General features: G+C 38.4%; 1 protein-coding gene across 9 annotated transcripts in view; it reads right to left on the bottom strand.

Moving 5' to 3' along the window:
* AFF2 (AF4/FMR2 family member 2) overlaps window positions 1-22,234 on the bottom strand; it is a 531,893-nt gene that overhangs the window by 162,244 nt on the left and 347,415 nt on the right. For all 9 annotated transcript variants that reach the window (XR_005214493.1, XM_037821151.1, XM_037821156.1 and 6 more), the window contains one exon: window positions 21,863-21,907. Coding sequence is in view for 8 of the 9 variants with exons in the window: in XM_037821151.1 (XP_037677079.1) it covers window positions 21,863-21,907 (45 nt within the window). In the remaining variant the exon portion in view is untranslated. The remainder of the gene's footprint in view (window positions 1-21,862; window positions 21,908-22,234) is intronic.

The following is a 22,234-nucleotide window of genomic DNA, read 5'->3' as shown; positions in this document are numbered from 1 at the left end:
GAATGGATTTTAGATACAATCCAGGGGTGGTTCTGTTCACTAGAACTTTCTGCCATTACGGAAATATTGTATGCTGTGCTGTCCACTAGAGTAGCTACTGGCCATGTGTGCATATTGAGCACCTGAGATGTGCCTAATGGATGGAGGAACTGAATTTTCATTTTATTAAACTGAAATTAATTTTGATTTAAATAGCCACATGTGGCTAGTGCTACCATGTTAGACAATGTGGAACAGTCAATATTCCAATTATACAGAGGGAAAAACTGAGGCACACAACGGTTAAGAGGTAAAGATTGGTGGCATTGTCAGGACTAGCTTTGCAGTCTCTTGATACCCAGTCCAGTGTCATTTGAACATTGCACCCTCTTAATCCCAGTTTTCCCAAAAGCAGAGGTCATATGTTTTGCTCTCTAACACCAGATGGTGACAGTTGAGAGTCTGGAGATATTGGGGCTCATCTCCCAAATCTGAGCCTTGCCATTCACTTTTGTAACAAATGTTCTATGGGTGTGAGGGTGGGGTGAGGGCTCCCAGGTTCCAGAGTAGTAAAGAGGCTGTAGAGTTTGAGGGGAGGTAAGCTTCTTGGGTTTCCTCCAAACCAATAGAAGCTGAGAAATTGGAAGGGAACAGACTAGAAAACTATCAGAGACTCAGACAGCCAGAATGTATTCATTTTAGATTAGGTTATTTTTTTTCCTAATGATTTGGAAATTTCTAATTAAAATGTGGCCAAGGGAGAGCAAATTAGTCCATTTGTGTTAGTGCTTTCATCCCGTGAATGGAGGACTTCTGGGGAACGTTCAGTTTTGACACAACCTGTGCTGTGAGGCTGAGAGTGCCCCAGGTTACCAGCCCCCAAAAGGTCTGGAAAACAAGCTCTGGAGGAAAGAATACAAACGGAAACTCCTTTCTTGTGACCACAATCATGATCAGCCCCTATTGCATTATTTGAGAGATCTGAATCGCCTCCCCAATTGCAGGAGCATCTGGCCCCGCCTTGAGTCAGCGCCTTGTTTGAAGTGATAACGCCAACATTATTGTACTTTGAGGAGCAATATTAAAAATGGGCTGAAGCAATGGTATTAAATAATAATTGGCAATGGAAAAACTTAGCACACAAAGTGGTGCTAAATACACCATTTGGAGAAATAAGAAATGGAGTCATTATAACGCCTAATATTTGTATAACAATTCTATTCACTAAACACTATCATCTGCTTAATACACCTTGCGATATCTTCATGAAATCAAATCATTATAGTCCCTTGGGGTGGAAATAATGTTACAAGGTCGTTTTCTCTAACCATTCCTCTGATGCCTCCATTCAACAAACCCAGCGTACTTCTTCAATGCTTCTGAGCTAGGCCAAAGGGATAGAGAGACTTTGACAAAGACCCTGCCCTGATGGGAGGAAGATGCCCACACAAACAAAAGCACTTATACAGAGGTGACAAGTGTGGGGTGTATACAAAGTGATAAGTGGACCCAGAGGAAAGAAAGAGATAGATTAACAGAAGACACGTTCTTAATCTTAACCCACATTCCTCTGAGTGTGGACCCACTGTAAATAGGACCTCTGAAGATGCAATTACTAGTTAAGGTACGGATTCATTTGTGAATAGGATCTTCCAAGATGGGGGCCACTGGTCCTTTGAGTAAATCATGCCCCTGCAGCTAAAATGGACCCAATGTTTCGTAAGAGCATTGGAAGCATGTTCATGGTGGAAGGACATGTGAACTGCCAAGCTTTGCTGCAGGTCCTCCTAACTCACAGCCCTGATTCCTGACACCCCCACCATCAGAGGTGGTGTGAAGCTGGCATCGACTTTCATCCCTAGGCTAAAAAATGGGTTATTGTGACAGGGAGGGAAGGAGAGAACCCGATTGCTACAGAGGAGAGAGTATTGCTATCCAGCCTCCCAACCTCATCTCCAGCCATGGCTAGCAACCTCCTGTAGTTCATTTTTTCTCCTATTCAATGCAGCCTATCCCTTCAGCCATTCTGATTTGGAATCTACTCACTATTCTAGTGATTCTTTGCTAAATGTAGTTCAGTTCTGCAAACAACCCTCTTAAAATTTTTTTATAAAAGAAACGTAAATTATAGAAATTTGGAACATTGAGAAATGAAAAAAAACCTCACCCATAATCATATCACTCTAACAAAGCAACTATCATTTCAAAGTACTTCCTTTGGTTTCTTTTTGTTCACATTTTTCATAGCTATAACTAAACACATAAAATTTTATATTCTGGTTATTTCACTTAACATTATTTCATAAGTTGTTTTATTTTTCCATGTTGGTATACTATTGTTAGAGTCATCTTTTTGATGTCTGATTATTATTCTGAGTGAATAAATCAGAGTTTGCTTAACTATTCCCCTATTGTTGGATATTCAGTAGCCTTTTTTTTGCTATTATAAAGAATGCTGTAATGAATAACTTTTTTATATAGTCTTTCTAGTATTTTGGATTTTCCCCATAGCATGGATCCCCTAAAGTGGGGTCATATCTTATCAACCTTCCCCTAAAATGGGGTGGCTAACCTTAATGAATGAAGAGGCACACTGTGTTTATGGGACAAAAGACACAATAGGGTAAAGATGTCAATTCTCCCCAAACTGACAAATAGATGAAAATAACTCTAACCAAAATTCATGTGGGATTCTTTGTAGATATAGACAATGTATATTTTTTAAAAAATTCAATTTTATTGAGATAAAGTCACATACCATACAATCATCCATGGTGTACAATCAGCTGTTCACAGTACCATCATACAGTTGTGCATTCATCACTCCGATCTATTTTTTGAACATTTTCCTTGCACCAGAAAGAATAAAAATAAGAATAAAAAATAAAAGTAAAAAATAACACCCAAATCACCCCCTCATCCCACCCTATTTTTTTTTAGTTTTTGTCCCATTTTTCTACTCATCCATCCATCCACTGGATAAAGGGAGTGTGATCCACAAGGTTTTCACAATCACACTGTCACCCCTTGGAAGCTACATAGTTATACAATCGTCTTCTAGAGTCAAGGCTACTGGATTGGAGTTTGATAGTTTCAGGTATTTCCTTCTAGCTATTCCGATACATTAAAACCTAAAAAGGGTTATCTATATAGTGCATAAGAATGCCCACCAGAGTGACCTCTCGACTCAATTTGGAATCTCTCAGCCACTGAAACTTTGTTTCATTTCATTTTCCATCCCCCTTTTGGTGAAGAAGATGTTCTCAATCCCATGGAGACAATGTGCTTTTAAAATTCATATGGGTAGGGAAAGAAACTAGAATAGCCAAAACGTTTTAGCAAAAGAATAAAGTTGGAGGACTCATAATACTCCATTTTAAGCCTTAGTATAAAGCTACAGTATCAAGACATTATGGTATTGATGAAAAGGCAGAGACACAGAAAAATGGAGTACACTAGAGAGCCCAGAAATAGACTCACATAATTATTGTCAACTGATTTTTGATAAAAGATGTAAAAGCAATTAAATGAAGAAAGAATAGTCTTTCCAACAAATGGTGCTGGAGCCCAGTGAACCCAATGAACCTCAACCTATACCTCACACAATATACAAAAATTAATTGAAAATAGATAAAAGACCTAAATATAAAACAATAAACATGAAACTCTTAGAAGACTTTCATGACCTTGGGTTAGGCAAAAAGTTCTTAAGCTTGGTACCAAAATCACAATCCATAAAAGAAAAAGTTGACAAATTAGATTTATCAAAATTGAGAACTTTTACTCTGAGGAGGACACTATCAGGAGAGTGAAAAGACAAGCTACAGACTGGGAAAAATAGTTTTAATCACTTATCTGGTAAAGAACTCACAACCAGAATATATAAAGAACTCTCAGAATTCAACAATAAGATAACAACCCAATATTTTAAAAATGGGCAAAAGATTTGCATGGACACTACACCAAAGAAAACATACATATTGCAAATAAGCACATGAATAGATGTTCAACATCATCAGTCATTAGGGAAGTGCAATTTAAAACTTCAATGAGATGAGAGGACCTAGGAGTGCACGACTTGGAAGAGGGACCCACTCGCAAGTCCCAGGGGCCATAGGACTTGTGGGTCAGCGGCAGAGACAAACTGTGGCAAGCCTGAACTGATGGATTAGACTATTGCAACAGCTTTAAATCTCCAGGAACACCTGGGAGATTTGATTATTAAAGCCCCCCCCCCCCCAACCGCTCAGACACACACCCCATATGCATGGCGGGCAACACCAACTACACATGCAAGCTTGGTGCACCAATTGGACCCCACAAGACTCACACCCCCACTCACCACAAAGACAAAGTGGGGGAGAACTGGCTTGAGGGGAAAAGGTGGCTCACGGACACCACCTGCTGGTTAGTTAAAGTGTACTCCACAAAGCTGTAGATCTGAGAAATTAGAGATAAGGGTTTGAATCAGTCTATGTATCCTAAAAGAACCCTATCAAGTTAAGCAAATGCTAAGAGACCAAAAACAACAGAAAATTTTAAAGCATATGAAAAAAACAGACAATGTGGATAACCCAAGCCCAAACACCCAAATCAAAATCTCAGAAGATACACAGTACTTGGAGCAATTAATCAAAGAACTAAAGACAAACAACAAGAGCATGGCACGGGATATAAAGGACATGAAGAAGAGCATGGCACAGGATATAAAGGAGAAGAAGACCCTAGAAGAGCATAAAGAAGAAATTGCAAGGGTAAATAAAAAAATAGATGATCTCATGGAAATGAAAGAAACTGTTGACCAAATTAAAAAGATGCTGGATACTCATAGTACAAGACTAGAGGAAGCTGAACAGCAAATCAGTGACCTAGAGGACAACAGAACGGAAAAATGAAAGAACAAAAGAAAGAATGGGGAAAAAAATAGAAAAAAATCAAAATGGACCTCAGGGATATGATAGATAATATAAAACATCCAAATATAAGACTCATTAGTGTTCCAGAAGGGGAAGAGAAGCGTAAAGGTCTAGGAAGAGTATTCAACGAAATTGTTGGGGAAAAGTTCCCAAATCTTCAAAACACCATAAATACAGAAATCATAAATGCCCAGCAAACTCCAAATAGAATAAATCCAAATAAACCCACTCTGAGACATATTCTGATCACACTGTCAAATACAGAAGAGCAGGGGCAAGTTCTGAAAGCAGCAAGAGAAAAGCAATTCACCACATACAAAGGAAACAGCATAAGACTAAGTAGTGACTACTCAGCAGACACCATGGAGGTGAGAAGGCAGTAGCATGACATATTTAAAATTCTGAGAGAGAAAAATTGCCAACCAAGAATTCTTTATCCAGCAAAGCTCTCCTTCAAATTTGAGGGAGAGCTTAAATTTCTCACAGAAAAAGAAATGGTGAGAGAATTTGCTAACAAGAGACCTGCCCTACTTCAGCTACTAAAGGGAGCTCTACCAACAGAGAAACAAAGAAAGGAGAGAGAGATATGGAAAAATGTTCACTACTAAAGAGATTCAGTATAGGTACATTAAAGGACATTAAGAGAGAGGGGGGAAATATATCTGACAAACATAAACCAAAGGATAAGATGGCTGACTCAAGAAATGCCTTCACAGTAATAACATTGAATGTTGTGCTGGTTTGAATGTATTATGTCCCCCCAAATGCCATTATCTTTGATACAATCTTGTGTGGGCAGATGTATCAGTTTTGATTAGATTGTGATTCTTTGAGTGTTTCCATGGAGATGTGCCCTACCCAACTGTGGGTGATGACTCTAATTGGATAATTTCCATGGAGGCATGGCCCCACCCATTCAGGGTGGGCCTTGATCAGTGGAGCCATATAAATGAGCTGACAAACAGAAGGAACTCAGTGCAGCTGAGAGTGACCTTTTCAAGAGGAGCTACACCCAAGGGGGACACCTTGAAGAAAGCACAGGAGCTGCAGATGAGAGTTTGAAGACAGCCGTTGAAAGCAGACTCTTGTTCCAGAGAAGTTGAGAGGACAAAGGCCCCAAGAGCAACTAAGAGTGACATTTTTGAGGAACTGCAGCCTAGAGAGGAACGTCCTGGGAGAAAGCCATTTTGAAACGAGAACTTTGGAGCAGATGCCAGCCACATGCCTTTCCAGCTAACACAGGTTTTCCAGACACTATTCGCCATCCTCCAGTGAAGGTACCCAATTGCTGATGTGTTATCTTGGACACTTTATGTCCTTAAGACTGTAACTGTGTAACCAAATAAACCCCCTTTTATAAAAGCCAATCTATCTCTGGTGTTTTGCATTCTGGCAGCATTAGCAAACTAGAATTTAAATGGATTAAACTCCCCAATCAAAAGATATAGATTGGCAGAATGGATTAAAAAAAATGAACCATCAATATTTTGCATACAAGAGACTCATCTTAGACACAGGGGCACAAAGAAATTGAAAGTGAAAGGATGGAAAGAAATATTTCATGCAAGCTACAGCCAAAAGATCGCAGGAGTAGCAATATTAATGTCAGATAAAATAGACTTTCAATGCAAGAATTTTATGAGAGACAAAAAAGGCCACTGCATAATAATAAAAGGGGCAATTCAACAAGAAGAAATAACAATCATAAATGTTTATGCACCCAATCAAGGTGCCACATAATACATGAGACAAACACTGGCAAAACTAAAGGAGGCAACTGATGTTTCCACAATAATTGTGGGAGACTTAAACATATAATTCTCTCTTATAGATAGACCAACGAGACAGAAGACCAATAAGGAAATTGAAAACCTAAACAATCTGATAAATGAATTGGATTTAACAGACATATATAGAACATTACATCCCAAATCACCAGGATACACATTCTTCTCTAGTGCTCATGGAACTTTTTCCAGAATAGATCATATGCTGGGACATAAAACAAGGTTCAATAAATTTCAAAAAGATTGAAATAACTCAAAGCACATTCTCTGACCACAATGGAATACAATTAGAAGTCAATAACCATCAGAGACTTAGAAAATACACAAATACCTGGAGGTTAAACAACACACTCCTAAACAATCAGTGGGTTAAAGAAGAAATAGCAAGAGAAATTGCTAATACATAGAGATGAATGAAAATGAGAACACAACATACCCAAAATTATGGGATGAAGCAAAAGCGGTACTGAGGAGGAAATTTATAGCACTGAATGCATACATTAAAAAGGATGAAAGAGCCAAAATCAAAGAACTAATGGATCAACTGAAGAAGCTAGAAAATGAACAGCAAACGAATCCTAAATCAAACAGAAGAAAAGAAATAACAAGGATTAAAGCAGAAATAAATGACATAGAGAACAAAAAAACAATAGAGAGAATAAATAACACCAAAAGTTGGTTCTTTGAGAAGATCAACAAGATTGACAAGCCCCTAGCTAGACTGACAAAATCAAAAAGAGAGAAGATCCTTATAAACAAAATAATGAATGAGAAAGGTGACATTACTGCAGATCCTGAAGAAATTAAAAAAAATTATAAGAGGATACTATGAACAACCCTATGCTAACAAACTGGATAATGGAGAGGAAACAGACAATTTCCTGGAAACATATGAACAACCATGACTGACCAGAGAAGAAACAGAAGACCTCAACCAACCCATCACAAGCAAAGAGATCCACTCAGTCATCAAAAAGCTTCCCACAAATAAATGCCCAGGGCCAGATGGCTTCACAGGGGAATTCTACAAAACGTTCCAAAAAGAACTGACACCAATCTTACTTAAACTGTTTCAAAACATCGAAGAAAATGGAACACTACCTAACTCATTTTATGAAGCCAACATCAATCTAATACCAAAACCAGGCAAAGATGCTACAAAAAAGGAAAACTACAGGTCTATCTCCCTAATGAATATAGATGCAAAAATTCTCAACAAATTACTTGCAAATTGAACCCAAAGACACATTAAAAAAATCATACACCATGACCCAGTGGGGTTCATTCCAGGCATGCAAGGATGGTTCAACATAAGAAAATCAATCAATGTATTACAACACATTAACAAATCAAAAGGGAAAAATCAAATGATCATCCCAATAGATGCTGAAAAAGCATTCGACAAAATCCAACATCCCTTTTTGATAAAAACACTTCAAAAGGTAGGAATTGAAGGAAACTTACTCAATATGATAAAGAGCATATATGAAAAACCCACAGCCAGCATAGTACTCAATGGTGAGAGACTGAAAGCCTTCCCTCTAAGATCAGGAATAAGACAAAGATGCCCGCTGTCACCACTGTTATTCAACATTGTGCTGGAAGTGCTAGCCAGGGCAATTCGGCAAGACAAAGAAATAAAAGGCATCCAAATTGGAAAGGAAGAAGTAAAACTGTCATTGTTTGCAGATGATATGATCTCATATCTGGAAAAACCTGAGAAATCGACGATACAGCTACTAGAGCTAATAAACAAATTTAGCAAAGTAGTGGGATACAAGATTAATGCACATAAGTCAGCAATGTTTCTATATGCTAGAAATGAACAAACTGAAGAGACACTCAAGAAAAAGATACCATTTTCAATAGCAACTAAAAAAATCAAGTACCTAGGAATAAACTTAGCCAAGGATGTAAAAGACCTATACAAAGAAAACTACATAACTCTACTCAAAGAAATAGAAGTGGACCTTAAAAGATGGAAAAATATTCCATGTTCATGGATAGGAAGGCTAAATGTCATTAAGATGTCAATTCTACCCCAACTCATCTACAGATTCAATGAAATCCCAATCAAAATTCCAACAACCTACTTTGCAGACTTGGAAAAGCTAGTTATCAAATTTATTTGGAAAGGGAAGATGCCTCGAATTGCTAAAAACACTCTAAAAAATAAAAACGAAGAGGGAGAACTTACACTCCCTGACTTTCAAGCTTATTATAAAGCCACAGTTGTTAAAACAGCATGGTACTGGCACAAAGATAGACATACTGATCAATGGAATAGAATTGAGAATTTGGAGATAGACCCCCAGATCTATGGCCGACTGATCTTTGTTAAGGCCCCCAAAGCCACTGATCTGGGACAGAACAGTCTTTTCAATAAATGGGGCTGGGAGAGTTGGATATCCACATCCAAAAGAATGAATGAGGACCCCTACCTCACACCCTACACAAAAATTAACTCAAAGTGGATTAAAGATCTCAATATAAAAGACAGTACCATAAAACTCCTAGAAGATAATGTAGGGAAACATCTTCAGGACCTTGTATTAGGGGGCCACTTCCTAGACTTTACACCCAAAGCACAAGCAACAAAAGAAAAAATAGATAAATGGGAACTCCTCAAGCTTAGAAGTTTCTGCACATCAAAGGAGTTTGTCAAAAAGATGAAGAGGCAGCCAACTCAATGGGAAAAAATTTTTGGAAACCATGTATCTGACAAAAGAGTGATATCTTGCATGTATAAAGAAATCCTACAACTCAATGACAATGGTACAGACAGCCCAATTATAAAATGGGCAAAAGATATGAAAAGACAGTTCTCTGAAGAGAAAATACAAATGGCCAAGAAACACATGAAAAAATGTTCAGCTTCACTAGCTATTAGAGAGATGCAAATTAAGACCACAATGAGATACCATCTCACACCAATAAGAATGGCTGCCATTAAACAAACAGGAAACTACAAATGCTGGAGAGGATGTGGAGAAATTGGAACTCTTATTCATTGTTGGTGGGACTGTATAATGGTTCAGCCACTTTGGAAGTCAGTCTGGCAGTTCCTTAGAAAACTACATATGGAGTTACCCTTCGACCCAGCAATTGTACTTTTCTGTGTATACCCGGAAGATCTGAAAGCAGTGACGCTAACAGATATCTGCATGCCAATGTTCACAGCAGCATTATTTACAATTGCCAAGAGATGGAAGCAACCCAAATGTCCTTCAACAGATGAGTGGATAAATAAAATGTGGTATATACACACGATGGAATACTACACGGCAGTAAGAAGGAACAATCTCGTGAAACATATGACAACATGGATGAACCTTGAAGACATAATGCTGAGCGAAATAAGCCAGGCACAAAAAGAGAAATATTATATGCTACCACTAATGTGAACTTTGAAAAATGTAAAACAAATGGTTTATAATGTAGAATGTAGGGGAACTAGCAATAGAGAGCAATTAAGGAAGGGGGAATGATAACCCAGTAAGAACAGATAAGCTATCATGGGTAAATTTAACATTCTGGGCAAGCCCAGGAATGACCATGGTCTGTTAATTTCTGATGGGTATGGTAGGAACAAGTTCACAGAAATGTTGCTATATTTGGTTATTTTCTTGGGGTAGAGTAGGAATATGTCGGAAGTAAAGTAGTTATCTTAGGTTAGTTGTCTTTTTCTTACTCCCTTGTTAGGGTTTGTTTGAAATGTTTTTGTTTATTGTATTTTTTTAACTTTTTTTTTAAATGGTTGATTTTAAAAAAGAGTTAGTTAAAAAAAAAATGAAAAAATATGCAGCGCCCCCCTGAGGAGCTGGTGGAGAATGCAGGGGTGTTGGGCTTCCCCACCTCGATGGTTGCTAATGTGCTCACAGACATAGGGGACTGGTGGTTTGATGGGCTGAGCCCTCTATCACAGGATTTGCCCTTGGGAAGACTGTTGCTGCAAAAGAGAGGCTAGGCCTCCCTATAATTGTGCCTAAGGGCCTCCTCCCGAATGCTTTTGTTGCTCAGATGTGGCCCTCTCTCTCCAGCTAAGCCCATTTGGCAGGTGAAATCACTGCCCTCCCCACTACGTGGGATCTGACACCCAGGGGAGTGAATCTCCCTGGCAACGTGGAATATGACTCCCGGGGAGGAATGTAGACCTGGCATCGTGGGATGGAGAACATCTTCTTGACCAAAATGGAAATGTGAAAGGAAATAAAATAAGCTTCAGTGGCAGAAAGATTCCAAAAGGAGCCGAGAGGTCACTCTGGTGGGCACTCTTACATACAATATAGACAACCCTTTTCAGGTTCTAATGAATTGGAGTAGCTAGCAGTAAACACCTGAAACTATCAAACTACAACCCAGAACCCATGAATCTTGAAGACGATTGTATAAAAATGTAGCTTATGAGGGGTGACAATGTGATTGGGAAAGCCATATGGACCACACTCCCCTTTGTCTAGTTTATGGATGGAGGAGTAGAAAAATGGGGGAAGAAAAAAAAAGGCATCCAGTGTTCTTTTTTACTTTAATTGTTCTTTTTCACTTTAATTTTTATTCTTCTTATTTTTGTGTGTGCGGTAATGAAAATGTCAAAAATTAATTTTGGTGATGAATGCACAAATATGTAATGGTATTGTAAGCAACTGAATGTACGCTTTGTTTTGTATGACTGCATGGTATGTGACTATATCTCAATAAAAATGAATTAAAAAAAAGGAATATATTCACATGCAGATTTACCCTGAAGCTTAACAAACTTAATTTTCTGGTCCCTTCCAAGGCCATATCTTAATTATAGATATATATATATTCTGTCTTTGGAAAAACCTCCAAAATTGTACAACTGCCAAGCTTCTTACAAAAAAAAAAAAAAAAAAAAAAACTTCAATTAGATACCATCACACACTTATTAGAATGGTAAAAATATAAAAAATAAGCAAAAAGACCAACTGCTGGTGAAGATGCAGAGCACCTGGATCTTTCTGACATTGCTGGTGTGGATGCAAAATGGTACAGCCACTCAGGAAAAGAGTTCAGCACTTTCTTATGAAGTTAAACAAACCAATCACCTAACCCAGCAATTCCACTCTTACGTATATACCCAAGATTGAAGAAAACATATCTCCACACAAAAACCTGGACACAAATGATTATAGCAACATTATTCATAATCATCAAAAACTGGAAACAACCCAAATATCCCTCTGTGGATGAGTGGATAAACAAATTGTGGTATACCCATGCAATGGGATGTTACTCAGCAACAGAAAGGAACAAACAATTGATACATGCAATCACCTGAAGGAATCTCAAAGGCATTATGCTGAGTGAAAGAAGCCCCAGAAAAAGTTACATACTGTATCATCCTGTTTATATGGCATTCTGGATAAAGCAAAACTATAGGAGCAGAGGTCAATGGTTGCCAATGGTTGGGAGTAAGGGGGATGGTCTGACTAGAAGAGGATAATTCAAGGGAATTCTCTAGGTTGTTGGAATTGGTTTGTATCCTGTTACAGGTGATAATTATAGGATAATAATTACAGGAATCTATGCATGTGTTAAAACTCATAGGACTCTACACTTTAAAAAAATAAATTTTGCTGAATATACATTTTCTAAATTTGCTGGCCCCAAATCAACACCATATGGTAAGTGTGGTCGGAGCAGCCTGGAGCAGAGAGGATCTATCCTCTTCTTAGCTCCAGATGTTCTAGATCAATGGTCAGCAGCCCACAGGCCAAATCTGTCCCTTCACATGTTCTTGTGAATAAAGTTTTATTGGAACAGTTACACCCATTCATTTACATATTGTCTATGGCTACTTTCACATTACAATAGCACAATTGTGTAGTTGCCACAGAGACTATATAGCCTGCAAAGGCAAACATATTTACTATCTGGCCATTTACAAGAAAAGTTTGCTGACCCCTGCTCTAGATACTTCTCTTCTATTAATACATTTAGGGGGAGGGCAGCAATATTTGTTAGTGCTAAATTTTTCTTGTCTATGCTAAACATTGCTGGATTTAAATGCATGGCCACATAGTTATAATCCTATGAAATTACATTTTATTGGATCTGGTCCATCTGGTAAACTCTTTGCCTGATTCTGACAAGTGGTATTATTAGCCCTCTCTCCCAGCTTCACTGTTATTCACTGAGTCGGGCTGGGTCCTGCAGTAATCATTTGAAACCTACTTCTTCATATCCTCATGGTGAAAGGCAGAATGCATACTGATTAAAAGCATGGACTCTGGAGCCAGACTGCCTGGGTTCAGATCCCGGCTCTGCCACTGGTTAGCTGTTGAACATGGAAACTCACAAGCTGATAGTACTTCAGTTTCATTATCTGTAAGAGGGGGATAATAATAGTATCTGCTTCCTGGTGTTTATGTGACAATTATATGTACTATACATGTGAAGGGATTAGAACAATGTCAGACACATTTAAAAAGTGCTGAGCAATTGTTTTGTATTACTATTAGTGTGTTCTTTGGATCCAGGCCAATCTGAATTCAAATCCTGATTGACCAGTTAGTAGCAGTTATCATTATGGGATTTGGGGACAATTTATTTAACCTCTTTGGGGCCCTCTTCCCTTCAGGCTGCCACTGATCAATTAAGTCAGTGGCCTCTGGATGATGAGCTAAGCACCGCTGGAGAAAATTCCACAATCTACAGATTGGGACCTTTGTAAGTTTAATGTCTTCAATGTCATCTGGACCCTTGACATTGCCCCATAATCCTACTGTAATTCCTTAGCCAGCCTCTTGCCCCCTTTCAATGACTACTTCACATCTTCTCCAGTCTCCTCAAACCTCTGACCTTCCCTCTGACTGCCTTTCACTCCTGCCAGCTCATCAGGCAACTTCGCCTGAAATGGAAACATTTTAAAAATTTCCCAAAATGACTTCTAGTATTTTAAAAAATATTTGATACATCCGAAAATACTGTTGTTGTATGATGGGAGATAAAGGTTCCAAGATTAATTTAGGGCAAATACAAATATTTGTGATGTTGTCATCCTACCCAAGAATGGTATGCCTTTCCATTTGTTTAAATCTGTTTTGTTGTCTTTCTTAACGACCTATTTTATTCATATAGCTGTGGTGGTACCTTTCTTTGGTAAATTAATTCCTAAGCTAAGGAGTATTTCCTTCATTATATCTTACAGTTGGCTGTTTTATATATAAAGGCTATTTATTTCTATATATTTATTTTGCACTACAACTTTGCTGAATTGTTTTATAGTTTGTAATAGTATTTTGTTTTGGGTTCATTCTCTTGGGGTTTCCAGGAACAAAAAAAAAAAATGTGTGTGTGTGTATCAAATAACAATCATTTTACACTTTCTTATTTTCATACCTCTTATTTCTATACTTTGTTTAATTGCCTTGGCTAACCTCCAGAACAGTGTTAAATAACAGTGGTGATAGAATATCTAGTCTTTTTCTTGAATGCAGTGGGAATGCTTCTAGAGTTTCCACTGAAATGTGACTCTAGCTTTTGGGTTGAGTTGGATATATTTTATCATGTTAAGGAGTTTCTATCAATTTCTCTTTTATGAAGAATGGGCATTGAATTTGTCAAGTGTCCTTCAGCATCTATGAAGATCAGCATGTAGTCTTCCTTTTTATTCTATTCATAAAATGCCATATTTTAATAGGTTTCTTAATATGGAACCAGCTTTATATTGCTGTCCATGTGCATTTCCTATAATGTGCTCCTACATTCTGCTTGTTAGCATTTCATGTAGGAACTTTGCATCAATATTCATAAGTGATATTATTATGTAACTTTCTTTTATGTGTGCTACATTGTCAGATTTTTGTATCAATGTTGTACACTAGCTTTGCTTTCCTAACAAATATGTGGCAAGAATTTATTCTAGTTCTGTGATCTGCAACAGTTAAGTTGCATCATTCCTTAATGGTTTGGTTGAATTCCCCTGTGAAACCATCTGGGAGTGATCCTTTTCTTAAGGTATTGAGAGAGTCTCCATTTCTTCTATTGTGGTAGGTCTTTTTAGATTTTCTGTCTCTTCTGGAGTCAGTTTTGCTCACTAAATTATATTTCACTAGAAAAACCATCCATTTCATTAGATGCTTATATTTATTTGTGCACAAATGAGCAAATTGTCACTCAAGGTTATTTTCATTTTCTCTGTATGTGAGGTAATTTTCTCTTTATTATTCTTTGTTTTATGTATTTGGGCTTTTTCTCTTTTTTCTTGATTAGGTTAGCTAACCAATTATCTATTTTACTGCTCTTATTGTTTTATTTTGGGAAAAACAGAGCCCAAATTTACTAATTCTAATGACTTTCTGTTCATAATTCATTAATTTGCAGCTCTTGATTACCTCCTTTTTCATTGTCTTTCCTTTAGCATCCTTAAGCTCTTGTTATCACTTTTGCTCATCTTTATTAGATTCAATTGCTTCATTATTATTTCTTTTAATTCATGGCACTATGTTGGTCACACTTTTAATATGTTCCATAGAAACATTTGTCCTAGTACATTTTCTTCAAATGTCTATTATTATCATTATTATTATTATTGTTATAGCATTTTTGCACAGTTCTTGTAGTGACTTCTTTTTTCAATTACTAATATATCAGTGATGGGTTCTTCCTGTATCAGTTATTTGCAGGACTTTTTTTTTGTGGCAGTGGGAGCTATGGCTGAATTCCAGACTGGTGGGAAGTCTCTTTCAGAACACAAGGGTATGTGTGCCTGAGTGAGTTTTTGTGGCCTTTGTTTCTCTCTTACCAACAGAGATCATCCCTGCAGACTTCTCACCAAAAAACTGCTTTCCACAAATATGGTTTGTTTATGTAATTTCTCATTCAATCCTGCCTTCCCCACTTCTCAAGATGTCCCCTACTTGGTACTTGGGTGCTCTCACACTAACCTGCACACATTTTCCCATTATTCCAATACTGTTTTTACTTTTCATGGTGTGCCACTTATTCTGAAGAATCAGTGCTGTGTCAGCTGTGGGAGAGAGCCATGACCATGAGAAATAGTTCTTTGCTTCTTCTTCCTTGCTTGACCTTCCAGAATAAATTGTGATTCAGGCTTATGGATCTTTTGTTGTTGGGTTCATTATGAAGTTTACATTTCTATTCCTCATTCTCCTTAATGCTATTTGGTGATATCCATGAGAAGGGACAAGACATCAGTTTATTCTTCCATTTTAAAACTAGAAGATGCCTACCAAGTTGATTCTGCAGAGGCCCTTTTCTGGATGCATTTCCCAGAGAGACCAGTTTTACCTTTATATGGAAGCAAGAGAAATGGTTGACCTCCTGGCATCAACTCCTTTCCCCCCCAACCCAATTCTACTAGCACAACTGGGACAAAGAGGCTGGATCTCAAACAACAAATCAGTTGGAAGCTACTACTTCTTTCAGATAAGCCTCGAATGCTTTTTGGCAAACCAATACACAGTTTCATTGCCTTCTCTGCACACCCAAGATACAAAAGGCAGGTGTAAATTCTACACGTGGCTTAAATTCTCACCTGTTTTCATTCAATTCAATAGAAAATAACAAATCACCATGGGCACAAAAAGAAACAGATTGACTAAAGAAACAGACTCATTGTTATAGCACACCTAAGATATAGAGGGACTTATATATTTATTTACTCAGCTATTTTAAAGGGTCTACTCTTGCTCACTCCCTGGACAGCTAAATGCTGGGTTGCTAAGTTACTGGCATTTGACACCATCTCTTCCCTGACAGGTCCCCAGGTTTGACAGGTTCCCATGCTTCACTGGGACAGTCACCTCGTACTCACACTACTTACTTTCCCAACGATGTCTGTATAAACATGTAAAATTCACATCAGATATGGGCTGCAAAGCCCCAGTTCCACATGAAAATACTGAAACTTCTTGGCAGGCTGAACGCATTTGGAAGCACACTGAATGGCTTACCTACATTGTTCACATAATAGTTGTTATAATTAAATTTAGCAATCCTTCTTTTGGGTTGGGCTGAGTTTAAGAAAAAGGGAAATGATTACTGGGAGGCAAGTAATGGGTAATATCACTTATGGGCTAATTTGGCTCTATGAGCGTCACCTCGCATATGCATGCTACGTATTAAGTCCATTAATGCTTTGAATTAGCTTGAGAAAAGGTAATACTCCACATAATTTACCCAGTCAAGGGCATTTTCACCTGCTCACAAATTTACATATTTCCCAGTGTCATTAGGCAAGTGTTAGTCATCAGAATAGCAGAGGGTACAATAATTAGTTCATTCATTTGACTCCATCAATGTTAACATTAATTATAGTCTAAATTATATTTAGTAATTGTTGTCTTTCTTTGATGAACCACTGTTACTATTCTAAGACATGGTAATTTTAAAACTCCACACTAGAATAGGATAGATGCTTTGTGACATATTCCAGAAAGGGTTTCGTATTTAAGAACATGATATAGAAAATCATTTGCATGATTCCAATTTGAACATTATTTATAAATTAATTTGACAGGATATAAAATCAATTTTCCAATTATTGGCTAATTTTATAAAAGAGATTCAACTGAAAGGTGTTTGATTATGCTGAATTGCTATGATAAAATAATCAAATTTCCTTTCACACCTAATTGTGTGACCAATTTTGTTCCCTGATCTGTTTTTCTTTTTACTCATAAGATGGGCTTTTTCATTTGTTTCCCCTTCAAAAGTAAAAAATAGCAAGCACTGTATATGGTAGTCCTATAATTATTTAGTAAGTTCTTCCCATGTGAAAACCATAAACTGGAACACAAACCTAATAAGTAGGATTGCCATAACTTAGACTGCTGTAAACACAGGCCATGCTATAATCAAAACTAGGTGCCCAAGTAAGTGCTTACCAACATGATCCACGTGACAGGTAGAAGAAGTATGTAGGAAGATACAGTTCATCAGCTTAGATTCCCAAAACCTTAGCTAGCAAATTCAGCATCCTCCATAAACAGTGAATTACATGTACAGATGTTTGGCTATGAAATTATCAACTACTGAAGGTAGTTTGCTAGGAAACACAATCTGTTTGTCATCACATCCAAGAGAAATGCTCTATCTGCATTTTTGTCTCTAGAAAGGATTTAATTGATCGTTTGTTGATATGTTTAAGTAAATTCTTACTAGGAGCAAATAAATCATACTGGAGCAGAACAAGTAACCATTGAACATGCATCCTTAGCTAGCAGCATTTAGTGCAACCTGTTCTCCTTGGCTTAACTCTTCGAGAAATGATTACTCGAGGACCCATAAAACCCCATGGAGCTCAGAATAGAAGCTGCTGATGGTGCCCATGTTATTACATATGAGCAGCCAAAGAATCCCTCATAAGATAGATGAATTGTAACTGCAAAACACTATCACTGGGGCCAGCATTGTTATTATTTTTCATTTCTGTTTGCACTCGATGGTAGCTTGACTCTAAAGACTAAATGGCATGCTGACAGAAGCAAGTATGCAGGCCAATCAGCACTGCACACAGGGATGCCTTTAAGTTTCTGATCTGTAACATTTATACATTTATAATAAAGCAACAATGTACTTAAACTACAAAGGTGTCTGAATTGACAGGGCTTCTTTGTGGTAGAAGGGCAGTTTGGAGGAAAGGTATCAGGTGGAAAATCTGGGATATCAACTTTGGAAGGCTTGGTGGAAAAGTATTGGAGGCTGGGGAATTTAGGTTTGTTTGATAAACTACTTGAAATTATTTTCACATAATTGAATTTGTAAATAATAGGTAAACAAGAGAAGCTGAAGTGAATTAATGGTTAATGCCTCTATAATGTTAAATGTTAATCATAACATGGACTGGAGCTTGTTGAATAAGGATGGATTCAGGTATGTCAACAGGAACAGAGGAAGGGAATAGCACGATGGGCAAGCTCATGGTTTTCTAATCAGAGACCTGTGGGGACCTGTGTGACCTTGGGGCAAGGTACTTAACCTCCCTGGCTCTCACACTTTCCCAACTGCTAAAATGCAGCTAAATGATACAATCTTTGGGGTTGTTTTAAAGATCAAAGGACATGATGTGCTTAACTACTATGCCTGGTATATGGTAAGTGGCACATTACTCTTATTATTCTTTTATTAGTAGCCATTATTTTCGTCACTGTTATTATTATTTGAAAGTACCTTTTGGAATGAAATTTGAAAATATTAAAGGATGGCAGGAGGAAAGAATCAACTCTAAAGACCTGCACAAATTATGATGGTTTATTGGTATTCTTCAAGTTGCTAGAAATAAGTCAGCCACTGTCTGCAGCAAATTTTTTTTAATCCAGAGATTCTTACTGTGGGTTTATGATAGGGTGACTGACAACTGGGTAAAGGACAAAGACCAGTGGATGTAGAAAGAGAAGATCAGATACTATTTCAGCTTCGGCCATATATTAGCCTCACTCCTAATTGCAAGTCATTTAATTTCCCTGGGCCTCAATTTCCTGATCTGTAAAATGGGATTAATAATTCCAACCTTATTTCCTACCATGAAAATAAGGCAATTATGTTCAAGTGCATTTACTTGCTATAGCAAAATAAGGTGGTCACATCAGGTCCAGTCTGCTTATTGTAATGGGATTGCCCCTGCAAGGGCAGGAGGGTGGGAAGAAAACACTGGAAGCCCAGACAAGGTGGGCTATGGTGTATTGTGAGGACTAGGAAAGCAAAGGGGACAACTGAATTGGCAGAGAAGTGGTAAGAGGAGCTTTAAAAGAAAACCAACTGGTTTTAATTTGAACAGAGTTTTGAGAAAAGGGGGGCAAGATAAAACACATTAGGCAAAAGTATTTCCACTGCCTGAGGGGCTGAGGGGCTAAGAGCGGGGAGGGACCTGTTGTGTTGTACTTGGTTAATAAAAGAAGGCTGTCCCAGTGTGAGATGAAGTGGCTTTGCATGCCTTTAGCTGTCGGGCTCAGGAAGGAAAAAAGGGGCAGTGAGTTGGGAAAGTTGGGTGAACACACAGACTTCACGTTACATATGCAAAGAATGCGTACAATTGTAAAATTCTTTCACTGGAAGAGGGTGGTGATGGCGTGAATTATTAGCCCCTGCTTTCTAGCTGAAGAGATTGAAAAGCCACGCAGCTAGGGAGTGATGGCAGCACCAGAGGAACGGGAAGCCAGCGTTCCTCCTTCTAGCCCAGAGCTCCTTTCTCGGCATAGCTCCACTGCAGTGAGGTAGAGAAAATGAACTTGCTTTTGACTCTACTTAGTTTGAAAGGTGCAGAGGGGGTCCAGGAGAGGTAGAGACAAAGAGAAAAGGTACTTGCCCCCAAAGAAGGAAGGAAGCAGATGGGGAGCGAAACCACAAACAGACTTGCTGTGGAACCACGTGCAAGTCTCCAAGGCCCCCAAACATACGTGAACTTGAAAATAGGATCACAGAGAAGTCCAAGAAGTACACTCTGTTGTGACATGTAATGGGGTCTATAAAAATTTAAGAATTAGGTGAAAAATCTGGGACATCAACTTTGGAAGGCTGATTTTTATTCTAAACATCTGGAATGAAACATTTATTCTGCAACAAAAGGAAAGCCCACTCATTAATGGTGTTGTTGAAAAAAGAATTCTATACAATCCATAGTCATTAAAACAAAAACGATGTTCCCTTTGGTTCTCTTTCAAGAACAGGACTTTTGTTACTTTCTCAAAGGGTGCTATCGTTCATGAGCTTATTAGGGCAACCTGCTTCTTTTCTTTCCATACTGAAGTGACATTCTGTTGTTCCTTTAAGTGGTCCTTGAGAAGACTGGAGCTGCCAGCCTCTGACAGGTGTTCCTCCCGCTCCTGTCACTAAGTCACAGCATGAGCCTGGGCAGGAAAGAATCCCAACCGTGACAAACTAGGTAGGGATTTGGAGAGAGGTCTGGCATGCCTTTGGGAGTTAAGAGAAGACCACTGAATTCATTTATGACTGCAACTCAGGGGAGAACAGAGGAAACAAAGGTTTCTTTCCACGGAACCTTCCATGACAGAAGGTAGTTGATGAATTTGGCACATTTCCCCCATCTCTGTCCAATGGGAAGGAACAAGCACTGACACACTTGTGGATGCAACACACTTGAGAATTTCACACCAGTGACTCCCCGTCCCACTTCTGCATCTCCATAATTCATATATTCTCATCTCTAATCAGTCTGATATGACTCATCTCTTCAATAGTCAACAATAACGTTCTTGGCTGAAACAGGTATGAACATCCACAACAGGTGAAATCGGGTAAGAGGCCACCTGGGTGGTAAACAGTTTTCTCTATTGTTCATTTGGCTGTGTTTTCATAGGGCTTGCTTCAAACACTGGGCTGTTGACAAGGCACTTAGCAGGGGTGACACTGGTAAGTGAGCAAGGGGGGCGCAGAATTGCCACTGCCACACAGACTACTCTCTTTCCCTGACTGAAAGTCTGCATGGTTTTCTCATCACCACGCCAGTTATCCATTTACCATAACAATGAGCATTTATATACTGTCTGGCTGCTTATGAGAAAACTTGGGCAGGTGCTGTTGTCCTCCTGTACAGATGAGGAAGGGAGATTCAGAAAGCTGAAGTCATCCGTCCAAAGTTGCAGAGGTTGACAAATGGTGGAGCTGAAATTGGAACTCATGTCTCTCACCCCCTAGAGTTGACACAACATATTGCCTTATTTATAATGCCAATGGCCAGAGAGAGCAGATTCAGTTTTTGGCTTTGCTTTGATTTTTCACTGCAGTGCCATAATTTAATCTTTAGTCTCTCCTCTCTTCCACCCTCTCACATGTCATCCCTTCAGTATAGGCCACAATTGCCATCACCATGTCTCATTGACAATGTGGAGATTGGGTTGAAAGCCCAGAAAGCAAAAAAGTAAAGATTTAGGGTAGCTTACAGTGTCCGAATAGGGAAAATTTCCTAAAGGAGGTGATGAATCTCAGTCCAGGACTCAACAGGAAGACCCAGAAGATAAGGGAATGGGTGAGATCAAAAGACCAGCTTGATTAGGGTATAGAGAGGGGCCAGGTAAGAAATGATACAGGTGGTATAAGCAGAAGGCTCTTGAAGCAGAATGCAAGGTTCCGCCAACATGATACTCCTTGAAACAGAACAGTCATTTCTTTAAACCTTTCAGCAGAGAGACTGCTTCATTATCCAAAGGCACCACACTAAAGGCTTAAACTTACCCGCAAGATTTCTTCCACGCAGCTCGGATCACTGGGAAGGCTTACCTAAAATGCAACAAACAAAAACCATTAGACCAATTTAGCTATTCTCAGAGAAGCTTGCAGTATAATAGTTTACTCCGTAGATGAAAACTGTAAAGAAAGCAAACCTAGCTATCAATGTTTCTTTTCCTGTTAAATACAAATCAATAATTACCTGCAAAGGGCCAATTCTATTTTATGTTAATGAAGCAGTCAGACCACGATGCCAGATTGGGTCTCTGCTCATCTCTCCAAACAGGGAGCTGGAATTGTGTTCTGGAAGGCCCTTCCACCCTATATACACTTGAGTATATTATCCATAAACACATTTTTTAAAAAAGACAAGGCCCA

The sequence above is a fragment of the Choloepus didactylus genome, chromosome X (assembly GCF_015220235.1).
Source record: "Choloepus didactylus isolate mChoDid1 chromosome X, mChoDid1.pri, whole genome shotgun sequence".
Lineage (NCBI taxonomy): Eukaryota > Metazoa > Chordata > Mammalia > Pilosa > Megalonychidae > Choloepus > Choloepus didactylus.
Note: the sequence above shows the minus strand (reverse complement) of the source record. Positions and strands in the feature narration are given on the sequence as shown.